The sequence below is a fragment of the Macrotis lagotis genome, chromosome 6 (genome assembly GCF_037893015.1).
Source record: "Macrotis lagotis isolate mMagLag1 chromosome 6, bilby.v1.9.chrom.fasta, whole genome shotgun sequence".
Taxonomy (NCBI): Eukaryota; Metazoa; Chordata; class Mammalia; order Peramelemorphia; family Peramelidae; genus Macrotis; species Macrotis lagotis.
The window spans coordinates 182,352,808-182,372,486 of NC_133663.1; the positions used below are offsets into that span (position 1 = coordinate 182,352,808).

At 34.8% G+C, this 19,679-nt stretch overlaps 1 protein-coding gene across 3 annotated transcripts in view; it reads left to right on the forward strand.

Annotated features, from left to right (window-relative positions):
* TEX29 (testis expressed 29) overlaps nt 1-19,115 on the forward strand; it is a 53,858-nt gene extending 34,743 nt beyond the window's left edge. For 2 of the 3 annotated variants that reach the window (XM_074192053.1, XM_074192055.1), the window contains 4 exons: nt 10,611-10,680; nt 13,082-13,197; nt 13,614-13,673; nt 18,934-19,115. In XM_074192053.1, the coding sequence (XP_074048154.1) occupies nt 10,611-10,680; nt 13,082-13,197; nt 13,614-13,673; nt 18,934-18,974 (287 nt within the window). In that variant the 3' untranslated portion in view covers nt 18,975-19,115. The remainder of the gene's footprint in view (nt 1-10,610; nt 10,681-13,081; nt 13,198-13,613; nt 13,674-18,933) is intronic. The other variant, XM_074192054.1, reaches the window with a different exon arrangement.
* The last annotated feature ends 564 nt before the right edge of the window (nt 19,116-19,679 follow it).

The following is a 19,679-nucleotide window of genomic DNA, read 5'->3' on the forward strand; positions in this document are numbered from 1 at the left end:
GTATAAGGTGTGAGGTGTTGGTCTAATCTAAGTTTCTTCCATACTAACTTCCAATTTTCCCAACAGTTTTTATCAAAGAGAGAGGTTTTATCCCAATAGCTAGACTCTTTGGGTTTATCAAACAGCAGATTACTATAAACATTTCCTGCTATTGCACTGTTATTCCTAGTCTATTCCATTGGTCCACTACTCTATTTCTTAGCCAGTACCAGACAGTTTTGATGACTGATGCTTTTATAATATAATTTTAGATCAGATAGGGCTAAACCACCTTCCTTTGAACTTTTTTTTCCATTGAATCCCTGGAAATTCTTGACTTTTTATTTCTCCATATGAATTTACTTACAACTTTTTCTAACTCATTAAAGTAATTTTTTGGAATTTTGATTGGTAGGGCACTAAGCATGTAGTTTAGTTTTGGTACAATTGCCACTTTTATTATATTAGCTCTACCTATCCATAAGCAGTTGATGTTTGCCCAGTTATTAAAATCTGATTTAATTTGTGTGAGAAGTCTTTTGTAATTGTTTTCAAAAAGTTTTTGAGTCTGCCTTGGCAAATAGACTCCCAGGTATTGTATATTGTCTGAGGTTACTTTGAATGAGATTTCTCTTTCTAGCTCTTCCTGCTGTATCTTGCTAGTCATATATAGAAAAATTGAGTATTTATGAAGGTTTATTTTATATCCTGCAACTGTGCTAGAATTGTTAATTATTTCCAGTAGTTTTTTGGATTATTTCTTGGGTTTCTTTATCTGCAAAGAGTGAGAGTTTTGTCTCTTCCTTCCCAATTCTAATTCTTTCAATTTCTTTTTCTTCTCTAATTGCTGAAGCTAATATTTGTAATACAATATTAAATAGTAGTGGTGATAATGGGCATCCTTGTTTCACCTGTGATCTTACTGGGAATGCTTGTAGCCTATCTCCATTGCATATAATACTTGGTGATGGTTTCAGATAGATATTGCTTATTATTCTAAGGAACAAACCATTTATTCCTACACTGTCTAGTGTTTTTAGTAGGAATGGGTGCTGTATTTTGCCAAAACTTTTGCAGCATCTATTGATAGAATCATATGATTTCTGATAGGTTTGTTATTGATATCATTAATTATACTAACACTTTCCCTAATATTGAATCAACCCTGCATTCCTGGGAAAAATCCTACTTGGCTGTAATGTATTATCCTAGTAGTAGATTGTTGTAATTGTTTTGGTAAGATTTTATTTAAGGTTTTTGCATCTATATTCACCAGGGAGATAGGTCTATAATTTTCTTTCTCTGTTTTAATTCTTACTGGTTTAGGTATCAGCACCATATTGGTGTCATAGAAAGAGCTAGGCAGAGTTCCATCTTCACCTAGTTTTCCAAAGATCTTATATAGAATTGGAACTAATTTTTCTTTAGATGTTTTATAGAATTCATTTGTGAATCCATCTGGCCCTGGAGAATTTTTTTTGTTAGGGAGTTCAGCAATTGCTTATTGAATTTCTTTTTCTGAGATAGGGTTGTTTAAGTATTTAATTTCCTCTTCATTTAACCTGGGCAACTTATATTTTTGTAAGTATTCATCAATTTCACCTAGATTATCAAATTTATTGGCATAGAGTTGGGCAAAATAATTGTGAATTATTACTTTAATTTACTTGTCATTGGTGGTGAGTTCACCTTTTTCATTTATGATACTAGCAATTTGGTTTTCTTCTTTCTTTTTTTTTAATCTAATTGACCACAGGTTTATCAATTTTATTTGTTTTTTTTCTAAAATCAACTCTTGGTTTTATTTATTAGTTCAATAGTTTTCTTGTTTTTGATTTTTTAAATTTCTTCTTTAATTTTTAGAATTTCTAATTTGGCATTTAATTGGAAGTTTTTAATTTGTACTTTCTCTAATTTTTTAGTTGCATATTTAGTTCATTGATTTCCTCTTTCTCTAATTTATTCATGTAAGCATTTAAAGATATAATATATCCCCTTACAACCACCTTGAGTGTATGCCATAGGTATGAGATTTAGTATGTTATTTCATTATTGTCATTACCTAGGACAAAATAATTTATTCTTCCCATAATTTGTTGTTTGAGCCACTCATTCTTTAAAATGAGGTTATTTAGTTTCTAATTAGTTTTGGGTCTATATCTCCCTGGACCAATATTGCATGTGATTTTTATCACATTTTGATCTGAGAAAGATATATTCACTATTTCTGCCTTTCTTTGATTATTAGGTTTTTATGCCCTAGTACATGATCAATTTTTGTGTAAGTGCAGGAAAAAAGTATATTCCTTTCTGTCCCCATTCAATTTTCTACATAACTCTATTATGTCTAGGTATTCTCACTATCTATTTATCTCCTTAACTTCCTTTTTTTATTTTATGATTAGATTTATCTGAATCTAAGAGTGGAAGGTTGAGGTCTCCCATGAGTAGAGCTTTTCTGTCTGTCTTCCTGTAACTCCTTCAACTTCTCCTCTAAGGATTTTGATGCTATACCATTGAGTACATACATATTTAGTATTGAGATTACTTTATTGTCTATGGTACCTTTTAGAAGGATATAGTTTCCTTCCTTATCTCTTTTAACAATATCTATTTTTGCAGCTGCTTTGTCTGAGATCAGGATTGCTACCCCTGCTTTTTTTCACTTCAGCTGAAGTAAAATATATTTTGTTCCAACCTTTTACCTTTACTCTATATGTATCTCTCTGCTCTAAATGAGTTTCTTGTAAGCAGCATGTTGTAGGATCCTGTTTTTTAATCCACTCTGCTATTTGCTTTCATTTTAAGGTAGAATTCATCCTATTCACATTCAAAGTTATAATTACCAACTCTTTATTGCCCTTCATGCTCTCTTCCTTCTGTTTGTATTCCTCCCCTTTTTCACTTTATCCATATTCCCCACTATTTTGTTTCTAAATACCACCACCTTCAGTGTGTTTATGCTCCATATCAACTCCCTTTTCCTTTCTTTCCCCTTTCCCTTTGCTCTTCCTTCCTTCCTTCCCTTCCTTCAGTTAGTTCCCCCTTTCCTCTTTTAATACTTGAAAGGTGAGATAACTTTCTTAATTTAACTTAGTGTATGTATGTATGTATGTTAACTTTAAGCCAAATCTCTTGAGATTAAGATTCAGGTGATTCTCACTTCTTCCCTTCTTCCCCTCTATTGTAATAGGTCCTTTGTACCTCTTAATGTAATGAGATTTACCCAATTTAATCTCCATCCTCCCATCTCCTTACTGTCCCCTTTTTCAAGGAGATATTGTTTTTAAATCATTCTATCTGAGTCACAGAAAAGTCATGAGTCTATCACTTCTGGCTAAGTATATTCTCTCTATTTATAGAGTTACAATTCTTCAGAGTTAACTGAGGTAGGGATATAGCCAGTTTCATCTTATTGGATAGTAGGATTTTTTCTTTACCATTTTTTTAACCATTTCATGTGTCTCTTGAGCCTCCTCTTTGATGACCAAATTTTGTATTTAGCTCTGATCTTTTCATCAGGAAATGTTGGAAGTCTCCTATTTCATTAAATGTCCGTCCATCTTTTCCCCTGGAAGAGAAGGCTCAACTTTGTTAGATAGTGGATTCTTGGCTGCATTCCAAGTTCCCTTGCTCTTCAGAATATCTCATTCCAGGCCCTTCAGTCCTTTAATGTTGATGCGTCCAGGTCCTGTGTAATCCTTACTGTGGCTCCTTGGTATTTAAATTGTTTCTTTCTGGTTGATTGAAGGATTTTCTCTTTTATATAATAGTTCTGGAATTTGGCCACAACATTTCTTGGTGTTTTCATTTTAGGATCTCTTTCTGGAGGGGATTGATGTATTCTTTCAATAACTATTGTGCTCTCTGGTTCCATGATATCAGGGCAGTTTTCCATCACTAAATCCTGTAAATTTTTTTTTCCTCTTCAATGTTTTCAGGACATCCTATAATTCTCAGATTGTCCCTTCTCAATTGGTTCTCGAGGTCAGTGGTTTTGTTGTTGAGGTATTTTACATTTTCTTCTATTTTTTGAACTTTTGGTTTTGTTTAAAAGAACTTTGTTGTCTCATGAAGTCATTAGTTTCCACAAATTCCATTCTTTTTTTTAGAGAAGAATTTTCTTCATTTAAATTTTGCAACTTCTTTTCCAATTGTTCAGTTCTATTTCTGAAGTTTTCCATTTACCCAAGTGTAGTGAGAGAATTATTTTTTTTGCATTTGCCCACTTTAGGATTTGAAAGAATTTGTTTTTGTCCAATTGTATTTTCCAAGGATTTGTTTTCTTATTGTGAGATGTTAGCTTTCTTTTGCAAGGTATTAATTTTCTCTTGAGTTTCGTTTTTCCAGTTGATTTTTAAATTCCTTCTTGATTTCTTCAAAAAATCTTTTTTGGACTGGAGACCACTTCACATTCTCCTTGGAAGTTCTATATCTCTCTGGGTTAGAATCTGAAACTTCTAAGTATTTCTCCTTTGGCCCTCCTTTCTGCTGGCCTTTCTTCATTTTCCTAGGATCTTTCTTGGGGGAGAGGAGCTGGCTCATTGAGGTTTGCTTTTGAAGACCCTAGAAGATTTGTTCACTTGTAGCTCCAAGTGGGCCAGCCAGCAGGGGATGCTGGTCGATTTCTCTGGAGTGTTTGAGGCCCTCTCCCTAGGCCTGAAGGAACTGAGGGGGTGGCAGGGGCAGCAGGGATTGAATTATCCTAGAACAATGATCTGGGCCCTGGCAGAGGTAGTGAATCTCCCTTTCAGCTGAGAGAGCTCTGCTGCTCACACCTGAGCCTTGGGGTGGGGGAGGGGTGGGATGGAGTGCAATTACTGTTTGTTCTGGGAAGAGGGCTCTGCTAAAAGTATGGCGCTCAGACTCCAGCCCCAACTCAATGTCCAGTGGTGCTCTGCAACTCTCTGTGCTGAAACTCACCCTCCAGCCTGCCTGGGACTTCCCAGACCTCCACTGCCCCAGCCAAAGATTCTTCAGCTAAAATTGGTTCTTGGACCTGTCATTCACCAAAGCCTCTACAGCTAAGGCTAGTCCTCTGGCTTCACCATGCTGCAGCTGGCTCTCTGTTCTCCACTCCTCGTTCTCCCACAGTCCCCTGAGACAGACCCTTTGGTAGGTGTTCTCCTAGCTTCTCTTTTCTGGGTTTTGTCAATCAAATTTCTGCTAAAAGGTTTTTTTTCCATGTTATGTTTGAGGGGAAACCGGGAGACCTTAGCTCAGTGCCTGTCTTCTTTCCACCATCTTGGCCAGAAGTCCTCAATGTAACTTTTAACACTATTGTGCAATATCATAAAGGGGCATTGGGAGGACCCTAGGGCTGGATGAACTTATAAGAGGCAGATTGAGACTCAGCCTTTGCTGAGCATAAATGCCTATATCTTAAACAAAAATATGAAGGACAGTGAACTTGGATCTCTATTGTATGGCTTTCACAGGACCTTAGGTAATGTTTACATATATTTCAGAGATACACCATTGGAGGAGAACCTTTAAACTGGAATTTTCTTCTACAGGTAGCTAAGTGGCATAGTGGATAGAACAGTGAACTGGAATCAGGAAGGCCCAAGTTCAAATCCTGCTTTGGACATTAATATCTGTGTGAACTTGGGCAAGTCACTTACTGTCATTCTGTCTCAGTTTTTTTAACTGTAAAATGGAGATAATATTAGCACCCTCCTCCCAGATTAGTATGAGGATAAAATAGGATATTTCTAAACCCATTTTGTAAATGTTAAAGCACTCTATCAATGCTATTTTTAAATATAATAAGAACTTGTAGTCTCCATTTTTCAATCAATTGTGTGATAGTAAATATAAGACTATCTGTGTATTATCACACAATAGCATCCCTCTTTTCTTTTTTTTTTGTTTGTTTTTTAAGATTTTTATAAGGCTAATGGGGTTAAGTGGCTTGCCCAAGGCCACACAGCTAGGTAATTATTAAGTGTTTGAGACCAGATTTGAACCCAGGTACTCCTGACTCCAGGGCTGGTGTTTTATCCACTGCACCACCTAGCAGCCCCGCATACCTCTTTTCTTGTGACAAAATATGCCCTTGAAATATATGTGCTATTTTTATAAGATACTTTAATGACTGAGTTATATAGTTACATGGGTGGGTAGTTATAGATGATTCTTTTGACTGATATTTTTTTGGATGATAAAATTTGAGATTTTTTTTCCAAGCCTTTAGTGTCTTTTATTCCCTTGGATGCCTTTGGAATTAGATTCTAAAGATCCTCAAAAACCCTCTTAGAAATTAGAGTAAATTGATTGCTAGAAATTTATGAGATGTTTTAACAAGTCAAAGAAACATGAGGGATCTATATAGAATTGTTAAGCCCCTATATGTGGTAGACTTTATTCCATGTACTTTATAAGTATTATCTACTTTGATAGTCTTATAGACAGAAGAAACCATACCTTCTACAGTAAGAAAAACTGGAATTTTGCAGGCATTATTATTATATGAGCATTTTTCCCAGTGTTGTGACAAAGTAGACTCAAGTCAGAGCTTAATAGTCAGACACTTATCCCTTAGAGCAACAACTTGCCAGATGTTTGCATTTTTCTCATAATAAAATGAAATTTTTTTCTTGGTAATTTCTTCAATTTTTCCATATATAAGATCATATAAGATATTTAAGGATAGGTATCTTGCCTCATGTCCTTGAGAAATACTATGGTAATAGCAGAGCCTTGGACTTGGAATAAAAAAAAAATCCTGAATTTAAATCACATTGTTGGGAGGAACTCAGGGGTCATTTAGTACAAATTGTACCTGGAAAGAAACTTCCTCCACAGTCTCCTCAACAGATGATCATCCAGCATTGGTGGACGTGTCTCCAGGGAGAGGAACCCCAAGACGTGTTCAAGCCATCCAATCCATTTTTCAAAAGCCTATATTGGCTCTATGCCTGATAGGCATTGTTCTTTGATGGTATTGATGCTTTATGGAGCTCCACTGGTTACATGGTCATTATTACCAGACCGAGTTTTGACTGTCTTGGGTCCAAAGGAATGAACTTTCTCTTGACATCCAGCTCTGACTTCAGCTTTAATTGTTTCTGAGGAGCTACCTCTGCCCCATAAGAAGAAGAGTAGACTATGCCATCTCCCATTTAGTGTAGAACCCAGGGATTTAAATTTCTGCTCTTAAAAAAGAAAGCTAGGGCCCTTACATACACATAAGACTGAGAAAAAATAGCACACTGTTTTCTTACTTCCATAAAGTAGTCCTCACCATTGCGGCAGGCTCTTTAGAATATAAAAGAGCCATTCAGCTAAAGTAAATTCAGTAGGCATTTTTTTATTGTTTATTTATATGCCTATCAATATCCTAGAATCCTAGGCGAAGTAACAGCTACCCTTGTGGAGAATAGATGTGAACTAGGTGAGTGAGCACTAAGCTCATAATTTATTATAATTTGTTTAGCCAGTCTTCAGTTGATGGGTACCCTTTTTGTTTCCAGGGTCTTGGCTACAAAAAAAGACTGATATAAATATTTTTGTTGATATCGTAATTTTTCCCTTTTTAAAAAATCTCTTTGAGGGTATAGACTTAGTAGTGATATCACTGATTAAAAGGGTTTGCAAGTTTAGTGGCTTTGGACATTTATCCAAGTTCATTTCTAGAATGTCTGAACTCACTCATACCTTCACCATATGTCTCTTTTCCTATGGCCTCTCTGACAATTGTCTGTTTTTGGTCATTTTTGCCAGTCTGATGGGAGTAAGGAAGCATCTCAGAACTGTATCAGTTTGCATTTATGAAGTCTTTTTTTTTACATGGATTTTATTGTTTTGATTTCTTCATTTGATAAATTCCAGGACTTATCCTTTTACCTTTACCTTTTATCATTTATCCTTTGGGGGATGAGTCATTATTTTATATTTGCATATAGGTGTTTTTTAAATCATATAAACTTAACTGTTTCCCTTTTAATTTCATTCACATTGATTTAATTTGTATGAAATCTTTTCAATTTTATTTAGTAAAAATTGTTTATTTTATTTTCTATGTCTGATCATGAATTCTTTCCCTAGACAGAGATTTATGGAGGTGTATTCTTCTTTTCTCCACCAAGATTTTTATGATAAGATCTTTTATATCTATTAACCTCTCGTTTTACAGATGATGAGACCTAAGACCTAGAGATGGAATATGTGGATAGTAGCAGACCTGAGACTGAATTTAGGTCTTCTCACTCAAAATTCACTTGTTTTCCTTGAAATTATACCATGCTGCATGTTAAATAAGAATTATATCTAGGTTTTGTAGACAGGCTCATCATCAGATTGAATATGTATTGGCAACTTTTTCCATATAAAACTTATTCTTCCACTCCCATATAACATAGCTTTAATGTGAAATCATAAGGGTCAGGGGACTGGTCTATTTAAAGAATCTTTTTACATTTCAGGTCTGTTAAGTGATGTTTATATTGTTTTTGTTCCAAAATATCATCAATGAGACTTATTACAAAGTACAAACTGGGATGGCTAGGTGGCGCAGTGGATAAAGCACCGGCCCTGGAGTCAGGAGTACCTGGGTTCAAATCTGGTCTCAGACACTTAATAATTACCTAGCTGTGTGGCCTTGGGCAAGCCACTTAACCCCATTGCCTTGCAAAAAACCTAAAAAAGAAAAAAAACCCAAAGTACAAACTGAAGTTAAATAGGGTATTCTGGAATGCTGTATTGGGACCAAAACATACAGATCTTTGGATTTCTTTCTATTTTTTTTTTCTTGAGTCAAAACAATATTTGGAAAGTAACAGATGCCTGAAAATCAGGCCCTGTCTATATTGAAGTTAGTGCTATGTTCTTTTCTCTAATGCTTTAGTTGGTTTCTAGAACTAATTTAATATTTTAAAGTAGTATTAACTGCTATGGTATATAACAAAGTTTAGTCAGCAATCAGCTATCAAAAGAAAAAAATTCCTGAAAAATCATTCTATATTCTGGGCAGATGGGCAATCTTGTAATAGCTGGCACATATCATAGATATAGAAAGTGTTGTTATTCTATAATGCACATTTTTAAACAGAGTTTATTTAGCCAATTGGCATGTTACAGATTGAGACTTCTTTCTAGGGTCACTGTTATTTGGATCTTTTAGGATCATAGGAACATAAACTAAAAAACCTCTATTCATTATTTCCTTCAAGTATTCAAAATTGGGTCTGGAAGTAAGATCAAGTTTTATTTGTTTGTTTTTCCAGTTATTCTTGTCATTCTTATACAAAACTGTTAATTTTTTCTGCATCAGCCTGGTTTTATTATATGGATTGTGTATATAACATCTTTCTTATTTGTGGGATAATCCTGGGCCCAAGACCCTTTATTGAAGAGTTTGCTAATAAAACCTCAAATTCTTTTCTTTAGCATCTTTATTATTCAAGGCTAGGAATGAAACTTTGTGCTATATATGCTATAGTGTGCAGTATATATATTCTGTAAACTACAAAACTCTTGACTTTGATGCTATATGTTCAGCAATTGAACAATTTATAACATATATTTTTGTCTCTGCATTGAACAGTGCTTTGTAAATCATAAAACATTATATAAATTGTCAGCTTTATTTAACTATCATGCAATCAATTGTATAATAGCCTTATGAATATAGGCATCCCTTGCTTAACAGAGTTTCACTAGAATTCTGAAATTATTGACACTTGAATTAAAGTTACAAATTCACCATAAGGTAGAGCAACCATCGTGTACAAAATACCTTTTTTCATTTCTGTCTCTGATCATGGACCTTAGTTTCTAGTATAGTATAATATATATTGTATCCTACCTTTAACCCCAGAATATTAAGTAACAAATAATCAGGGATTTCAAAGAGTATGTTAGAGAACTAAAGAAAGGGGGGAAATAATAACATCTCTGCTATAACTGAAATGTATTTAGTATCTAAGGTTTAAAAGTGCTTTCCTCACAATAACCTATGAAAAAAGGTAGTCTGAGGGGGAGTGTCTTATTTTAGGGAAATTGCATATTAGAAGGAAGGTGTAATGATTGGAAGAGGGAGAGAGTCAAGCGAACAGTTTACTCAAGGACAAACAAGCCCAATTGAAAGCAGACTGAAGGAAGGAATTCTGTGGGTGGAGGGGTAAGTAAATACACTCTACCACCATTGAATAAGGCCCTCAGTTGTTCTTTCATTCTTATTTGACCCCAAGCTATGGATTATTACTGAAAGTCAACAGAAAAAAAAAAGTTTTCAAAAGATATTTAATTGAGAGGGTTAAAGCTAGCTAATAATAAGGTCAACCAGAGTTTACATAGAATTTTAAAGTTTGTAAATTGCTACACATGAGTTATCTCACTTGATGCAACTGAGGTAGGTGCTGCTTTTCTCATCCTTCAGATGGGCAACCAGGCTGAGAAGTTAAGTTAAACCTAATAGTGTCTGAGTCAGAATTTGAACTCAGTTCTTCCTATCTCCAAGTTCAGGACTGTATTTCTACACTACCTAGATAAGATAAGAACCAAAAGCATAGCCTGAGAGAAAATGTGATGGGGATTGGAATGAAAATTTAAGACACTAAGGATACCTTGTTGTGTTTAAACATTTATTTTCCAACTTTGGATGGTGATAAATTGAAATTATTTTCCAGCTTATGTTCAAGGATTTACTGCCTTGATAATTATCATCCTGGGAGTCTTCATTCTCTATATACTATACAGGTCAGTTTGTTTTTAAAGCATTTTTTCAAAGTTATATTTAGGACTTGAAGTATAATGAAATAACTGGGAATGATGATTCTGAGATCCTTTCCCCCCCTCTGACTCAATGATCCCACAATTCTCCTGTCATTTCCTCTGACTGACCCACCTTCTCCTCCCCCACACTACTTTGGATTTCACAATGTGGAAGAAGAAACCCACCACTACAATTCCTGTCTCAACTGTCTTTTTGAGACTTTTACAGGATTTTTGCCACTATTCAGCTCACTGACCAGGCTGGTTTTCCTCAGAACCCCAATTCACATTCAAGTTTATCAAATATTGTCCCAGCTCTGATAATAGCCCATGTGCAATCAACTAAGCATCTGCCCTTCAAGTTCCAACCCTGCTGAGGACTTAATGCTCTTTTAGTAATCTTGGCTCCATCTTGTTACACAGCCCCCAGCTTCCTGCCTTTGGTCTCCTACCTTTCCTTTTTCCTCTTCAGATCTCAATGTAGTAGCTGAGAAGCTGTTTTCCTCCACTGGTGAACCTAGTTATCAGATAGAATAGGATAATGATGAAGGTAGGAGAGGGGTAAGAAAAGGGAATGGTTGAGTGATGGTAATGGACCTGAAGAAGTGCTAGACCAAAAGAGACTAATGATCTCTCTTGTTACCCACCAAACCTCTTTCTTAAGAAATACTTGTTGGGACAATATGCATTCATTGGGTAGCACACCGACTTGAAGTCAGAAGGACCTGAGTTCAAATCCCCCTTAGACATTTCCTAGTTGTGTGACCTTGGGCAAGTCACTTAAGCCTAATTGTCACACACGCAGGGCTAGCTCCAGTCATACTATTTCATATCTGGCCACTGGACTGGGACAGCTCCAGAGGAGAAAGGGAGACTGGTGACTTATCACAGTGCCCCCTCACTCAAATCCAATTCATTTTGTGCATATCATGGCATTAGCTCCTTGATATCATGGTCTTCTTCAAAAAACTACCATTTGCAAGACACATTATTTATCATGTGCCATATGATCTTCAGGGAGGACATTTTGTTACTGAAAGGAGTCCAGGACTTTTTGGCCAGATGTTGATTCTTTGAATGAATTGCATCTATATTGCCGTCTGACCTCACACCTTGTCCAAATGATTGATCAGTTCTTGCTCTTTGAAAGGGAAGAATGTCAAAAAACCTGCACCAAGAATCCTGACTAACTTTTCTTGTCATGATTACTAAGTACTTTGTGCTTAGTGATATCAGCGGCAAGATAGTATTGTGAAAAGAAAACTGAATTACAAGGACATTTGAGTTTTAGTTTCAGTCTGTCCTTAATTAGGATTTATCTTAATCTATCATCATCTTTTTAAAGTCTATGGAATGAAATGACTGTAGGATTGGATTTAGATGGATTCTATGGATTGGACTCCAAGCCTATGAAGTGCCTTGATTCCACAACCTGTTAGCATAAGTAATTTCAGCTAACTTGTTGTCTGCTATTCCCTGACCCTTGCATCTCCCTAATATTCTGTTCTAGAGAGGAAGGGGAAATACATTAAAGGAAATATGCAAGCCTAAAACCCTCAGTGCAAGTAGTATATAATCTTGTTTTCTCAAGAATCCATGTGTCTAGATTTCTACTATTCCATAATTATTCTGAACTCTAATGAAATCATAACATCTTAGAATTAATTGTATTGGGCTTTTAGTTCAATCTCACTTAATAGATTAATAGAGGCCTGGGATGTTATGTGACTTTTAGTAGAAAAGAAACTCTTTAAAGGCAAGAACTATTTTCATTTTTGTCTTTGTATTCCCACCTAGAACTGTTTTAAGTATAAAGTAAAAACAGTTAACATATAGTATACTATAAGTATAATAAAATATAAAATGTAAAAAATAAGTATAAAAGCATAAAAAACTTTATTAAGTATAAAGCAAAAAAGTTAAAGTATAGTGTAAAGTAGACATTTCAGAAGAACATGTTACATTCTAAAGAATGTAAGCTCTTTCAGCTCAGGGACTGTTTCATTAATGTTTTCATATTGTAGCACTGCCTGTCTCAGAGGAGCACTTAATTATTTGGTGGGGGTGGGGTGGGAGGGAGTGTTGTTTGATCTTTTGTAAAATTAAATTGAATAAAATCTGTCAGCAAAATTGAAACTGGAACTTTGTTCTTTTGACTCCCAACCTGATGACCTTTCCATTATACCATGATGTTGCAATTTGCCCAGATGATTTTTAAATTTTGGGGGGAAAAGGTCATTTTATTTATTCATTGATGTTAAAAACAAGAAAGAAAATTCTAAGACACAGAGTTAATGTCCACTGATACTTAAATGAGGGGATGGATTTGATAACTCATTGAGGTTTCTGCTAATTTCTACAAATTCAAAATACTATTTTTTATCAGAGTTGTACAGGGACAAAATAAAAAAACTACTCAAAAGCAGGGCAGATCATGTCAAAAGAAGACCAAACCAAGGCCTGATTGTACCACAGTGAAGCGTGAGAAAGCTGATGAAGAAGGTATATAATATATATATATATATATGTATAGGTATATTCATATATTTCTGTGTTTAGAAATCATAGAATTCTAGAATCTCAGTTCTGAAAAGTCCTTATCAGTCATCTAACTAAAAGTCCTTCCCAAAGAATGAATCTCCCCCACAATATTACCTATGAGTGGTAGACATCATGATGTCTAATCAGAAATGAAACAGATGAGTGAATAGTCCAATAGATATATACTGGTTTTTAAGCAAATATGAATATTCTGTTTGTTAATTTGGCTACCCTAATGGTTCCTTTCTTTCCTAAAATGTATATAGTCTATGATTTTAAAAGGCAAATACTACTCTCAACTTTTATTTCCTTCTTTTATTCCCTTGCTGTAAAAATTTTTTTGGTGCCAACTTATAAACATGACAAACTGAACCAAGAGATGAAAAAACTGACAGCTAACAATGAGAAATCAAATACAGAGACGTCAGAAGAAGAAGGTATTAAATTCAACTGTATGTAAATCATAGAGGCCTAGGATTTCAGTGTTTAAAAGACCCTTATTGACCATTTTAGCTCAAGTCCCTCCCCACTGAAAGAATCTCCTTTAAAATATTACCTATGCGTTGTAAACACCATGGCTTTGATCAGGAATGAAACTGTTTAGAAAAGGAAACCAACAGATAACTAGTTTTTAAACAAACACAATGATTCTGTTTATGAATTTGGAAAGCAGTCTTATTTTCTCTGTTTTTCTCTCCTCTCGCTGTTACTGTTTGTCTTTTTGTCTTTTTATCTCTCTCTCTCTCTCTCTCTCTCTCTCTCTCTGTCTTTCTGTCTCTTTCTTTCTCTAGGTCTCCATCTGTGTTTCTGTTTCTGTTTCTGTCTTTGTCTCTGTCTCTGTCTGGGTCTCTGTCTCTCTCTCTCTCTCTCTCTCTCTCTCTCTTTCTCTCTCTGTGAGTCTCTGTCTCTGATTCTGACTGTTTTTCTCTGTTCTCTCTTTGCCTCTGTCTCTCATTATCGAAAGATCTAGTACTATAGAATGATAAATTTCATTCTCAGCTTCTATTCCCTTACTATAAAAACCCAATATGGAAAAAAACCCCAATATGATAAAGTTTCCTAGGACTTAAAATTTATCATTCTCCCCAAACCTTTCCTTTTTAACATAAAATTGACCCTTTCCCTCTGATGTTGCTGCCTCTTAATAGAAAACTCTCCTTGGTTTTAAGGAATTAAAATAGCTACTCCTGAATTTATTAGAATAGCTGAAGAGTAAGAACACTGAATGGTGAAGAGTAATTAAATATTCTTCCCTTGACTTTGAGTAAATGGATTTTCCACACCCATTTAAGTCCTTCAACTTCACTGACTTGTTAAAGGGCTAAATAACATAAAAACAAAGCCTTCATTTTACCTCTCTGACTGTTTTTTTAAAAATGAGAATAAAAATACATAAATTTAGAAGGAGTCTATGGATTGGACTCCAAGCCCAAGAAGTGCCACCATTTTAAACTCTGTTTATTTCTTTATGCTTAGAAACTCTTTGGTGAAACAGTTCTTCTCTTAGCAAAATATATTGAATTATACATTTGAAGGACATTGAATTTAACTGGAATTACAGGATGTCTGTGATTGGTGCACACACAAGGCTTTCAAGAAATGAATTTTGAGAGCTTTCACTAATTTAACCCTGTCATTCTTTGCTGTATTTCTATCTTGGGAATAATAAAACTAATAATAATTCTTACATTTATTTAAGGTTTGCAAACCCCTTTACATATGTTATCTCAATTGATTCTGTGTTTTTGTCATTATCACACTTTCTAGCTAAACAAGTGGGGAGCAGTTTCTTGTGTTCAGGAATCTCACCTTTACTCCCATTTCTGGATTTAAAATCCTTTCTTTATTTCTGATCAACCTACTAGAAATGCCTTTCTTCCTCTAACTGTGGTAAGAAAAGTAAAGTATTTTTATCAATAGCAAACGAAGATAATGGCAACAGTATCAGATGTTATATGGAAGCAGAAGATTTCTCTACAATTCTCTGGAGAGAAAAATCAGCTAGTTCTATGGCTTAGCACAAACCTCTTTTTTTCCCTGATGTTACTGTGGTAGGGAGTTTATCATTTATGGCATTTTTCTGGGGAAGCTGTTGACCACATCACCCAGTCACCCCATAAGCTGGCTTTGACTCTGGGCTTTAACTTAACCATTATCAATGTCTCCTAAAATTACCTGTTTTGAACTGTGCTCCTGATCTTATAGAATTGCAAATATGCAGAAAAGGGAGGAGGGTACTCTCTATGATTTCAAACTAAAGTTGGAGGAGGCATGGTTGCATTGGAATCTCCACTCTTTGGATATTCATTACCTTTCACTTTGACTCTTCCCTCTTTATCTACGCTTTTCCTGATTTGATCTTGCAGCTGGGATGTCCAAGATACTTAACCACTGGTGCTTTACTAATTATGTCATTAATAGAACTTGCCCTTGCATCTTCATCTCTATCCCTGATTCCATTTATAACCCTGAATCAAAAGAGCTCCATCATCCAAGCATGCATCAACTAAATTGAATAGTATAACTCTACACCCATTGAAAACATTTTATCTATAAAACTAGTAAGTACCCCACATTTCCTAGAATGCACACAGATACACACATAGTTGGATTCCTTAATGATGTACTTTTCCCCCCTAGAACAGTTTGCTCTGCCTTGTATCCCTATCTCTCAGTAAAGGTCTTCATCTTCCTTGCTAGTGAAATTTATTCCTGGTCTTACTAATCATGTGAAATTTTCACTGGGGTGCCCAGAAAGGCTAATGTTTTCTCTTCTATTTTAAATCCTTCATGTTTGTACATGAGGAAAAACCTTTTGTTTTTAGTGTTTATTTGTACCTCATGTAACACCTTTTCCCTCCCCTCCCCCAAACCCTTAATCCTTATAATCTTTAGAAACTTATTTAAAGTTGAAAAGGACTTCAAGTGTTCATTTTTTTGGGGGGGAGACTGCTTTTTCTGGCATCATGGTCTAATTTTCAATGTAATTGTAACCTTAGCATTCTTCTTTCTGCTCTCCTAAAGCAGTCCTTCAGTTACTTTCCACCATAGCCATTGCTCCCAAAATCAGGATTCTTTAGGAGCCCTAGAATCCACAACTTCTAGTTTATTGCAACCTCCTGAGCCAAGTCCTTGGCCAACCTTTTCTTTGCTTTCTTGTTGGTTTTCTTTTGTTTTCTAATGTGCACTTTTTACTTTATTTTTTCTCTTCCCACCTCTAAAGAAAGGCTACTATTAAATATGTATATATATATATACATACATAATATATCCATATATAATACACATACACACTCATACACATAAATGTAAGACTATACTATGCTTATTTCCTCCAAGGCTGTCTGGCTCCCTGGGAGGGTTCTGCAGCCTGTCTAGTCTGCCCCTCTGATAAAGTCCTTTTCTTGTGATACATCTCTTTTTTCATTCCCTGTAAACTACAAAATATATCCTTAACTTGCAGATCTTGATTCCCATCAAATACCTTTGCCACAATTAAGAAATTGTGTGACCTTCTAAGGTTACAAAGAGTGAGAAGCCTTTCAAATATAACCAAGGTATCTTAAGCAAAGATATTGTTGATTAGTAGAGTGCAGGACCTGGATCCAGGAAGGTTTAGGGTTTAAATCCCACTGTTGACACTAAATGATCCTCGGCTATATACTTAAACTCTCTAAATGTCTACAAAAAGAGAGTAATATTTATAGTATCTTTGTTTAGCAGCAGCTAGATTGCTGAGTGGATAGAAGTGGTCTGGAATTAGGAAGACCTAGTTTCAAATCTGGCCTCAGACAAACTAGATATATGGACAAGGCACTTCACCTCTGTTTGCCTCGGTTTCCTTAACTGTCAAATAAGGGTAATTAACAGAATCTACCTCCAGGATTGTTGTGAGAATAAGATGAGATGATATTTATAAAATGGTTAGCATAGTTTCTGTTATCTAGCAGATGCTATATAAATCCTTTCCCCTTCTCAAGGATTGTTGTAGGAATCAAATGAGATATCATGGAAAGTACCTCGAATAATTTAAAGTGCTTTATTTTTATTGTTCCATAACCTTGATGTTTTATTGTTTCAACCTGAGTCAGCAAGAGCAACTGAGGGACCTGCCTGGCTCCTCTGCCTAGATCTGTGGTGCCCTTCCCCAATATCAGTCATTCCTATGAAGGTGACACTATATTACTTTTTCTTTTCTTTTCTTTTCTTTGTAACTTTTTAAAAATTTTAAAATGTTATTATTAAATATAAAATGAGAAAAGAAAAAAGATTGCCATGTACACAACAGACCATAAAAGAGGATTTAATATGAAACAAATTTCTATTTCAAGAAAATCTATAGTATAAATAACGCACATTGTTTTCAAAACTGCCCAGCTTTTCTTTGCTTTCTTGTTGGTTTTCTTTTGTTTTCTAATGTGTACTTTTTACTTTATTTTTTCTCTTCCCACCTCTAAAGAAAGGCTACTATTAAATATGTATATATATACATATACATACATAATATATCCATATATAATACACATACACACTCATACACATAAATGTAAGACTATACTATGCTTATTTCCTCCAATCCTCTTTGTCTCTGATGGTGGATAGCATCTTCCTTCATAAATCCAAATCTTGCCATGTTTTTCCAAATCATCCAACTCATCATTTCCTTCACCACAGCAATATTCCTTTCTGGATTCAAACAGCATCTTCCTTCATTGGATCTTTGAAATTAATTTGAATATTTATAATAGAATGTCTTGGTTACTCAAAGTAGTTGTTAAAACAATATCGATGTTACAATGTTCTCTTGATTTTGTTCTTTTCCTTCATTATTTCATTGCGCTCTCTCCATGCTTTTCTAAACATATTGAGCTACATTATATTCTTTGAGGGGATGATAGATATTTTAAAATCTAAGGTAGAGCAGATGATTTCTTTCTCCAATTTACTTTACAGTGGATAGAGTGTTAGAATTGGAATCAGGAAGACTCTTACAAGCTATGTGATCTTGGATAAGTCATTTAACCACTGTCTGCCTCAGTTTCCTCATATATAAAATTTAACAACTATTTCACAGGGTTGTTGTATAAGATCAAATGAGTTAATATCTATAAGGTACTTTTCAAGTCTTAAATCTCTAAATAAAAATGCACTATTATAATAGCTACTTTTATATCTACTGTACAGCTTAGTGGATCAAGGTCTTTGTTAATATAGGGACAGTAAACATGTTCTGATATTTTTCCTCTACCCTGTCCAATTTCTTTCACTCACTGCTACCTGCAAAAGATTTTTATAAAAATTTCCCATGCTCACAAGGAAATTTTTGCAAAATCTTTTGTAGGTAGCAGTGATTGAAAGAAATTAGGCAGTTTCCATTCTTAGGTAGCTTAAAGATGCCAACTGAAAACTTAACATATCCTAAATCTTTTGTCACTATCCATTAGCATATTTATGATTGTGTCTTAATGGGGGAGAAGGGTGAACAGGGCAAAAAAGAACCTAATCATTGATTTCTCAAAGAAGCTGGTGATGCCCCAGGTTTGTAAGGAGATGCATTAGGTTCCTTAATAGCACAATCATACAATTTTATGATTAATGTCTTGTGGCAGTTAGAGATGTTCCCAAGACTTCATGAGATATTGGTTTGTTGATTATTGTTATTGAAAATTGTTTTTGCTTCTTTTTGTTGTTTTCTAGTTACATTGACAGTGCCAGTTCATGGAGAAGACTTGGAATAAAAGAACACAATAAAACCAAGAAGGAAATAATGAATGGTGATGATTAAGGGACAATTTCTTTGGTTGGCCAGGTTCCAATTATTTTATATGACGAAACTGTCATTTTTCATCTTAAAAAGAATACAAATGTTTTCCAAAGTGCTAATTGCGTTTTCTTATTCAACTCTCTCTCTCTCTCTCATATCTCTATATATATATATATATATATATATATATATATATATATATATATATGCACATATAGTGAGAAAAGAAAAGAGGGAGAAAAAAAACAAAGCTAGAGAAAAATAAAAAAATTAAATGATCATTGTGTGTCCAGTACTTTGTATAACAAATGAAAAGTTCAAGAGACATAATTGATTAGTTATGACTAACAAATAGATTGAGATCAGTGATTTTCTCTCATAAACCAAAAGACCACCTCTCTCTAGGACAGTGAATCCTTAAAAATCTTTGCAAAAGGAAATGTACCTGAGAATGGAGATCAACTCTGATTGACAATTAATAAACAAGTGGACATATTAATGAGGAGATAGTTAAAAAAGTCTGAGACTCCTTATGCTGAGAACATGACCTAGACATGAGACTCAACTACCTCCAGCAATCTCTACCCAGACTACTCTGTTTGGTTTTCTTCTTTATAAGCTGGGTCACCCTAAATTTTAATGGAAAGGGCTTATTTTCCTAAGGGCAAGTTCTTGCCTA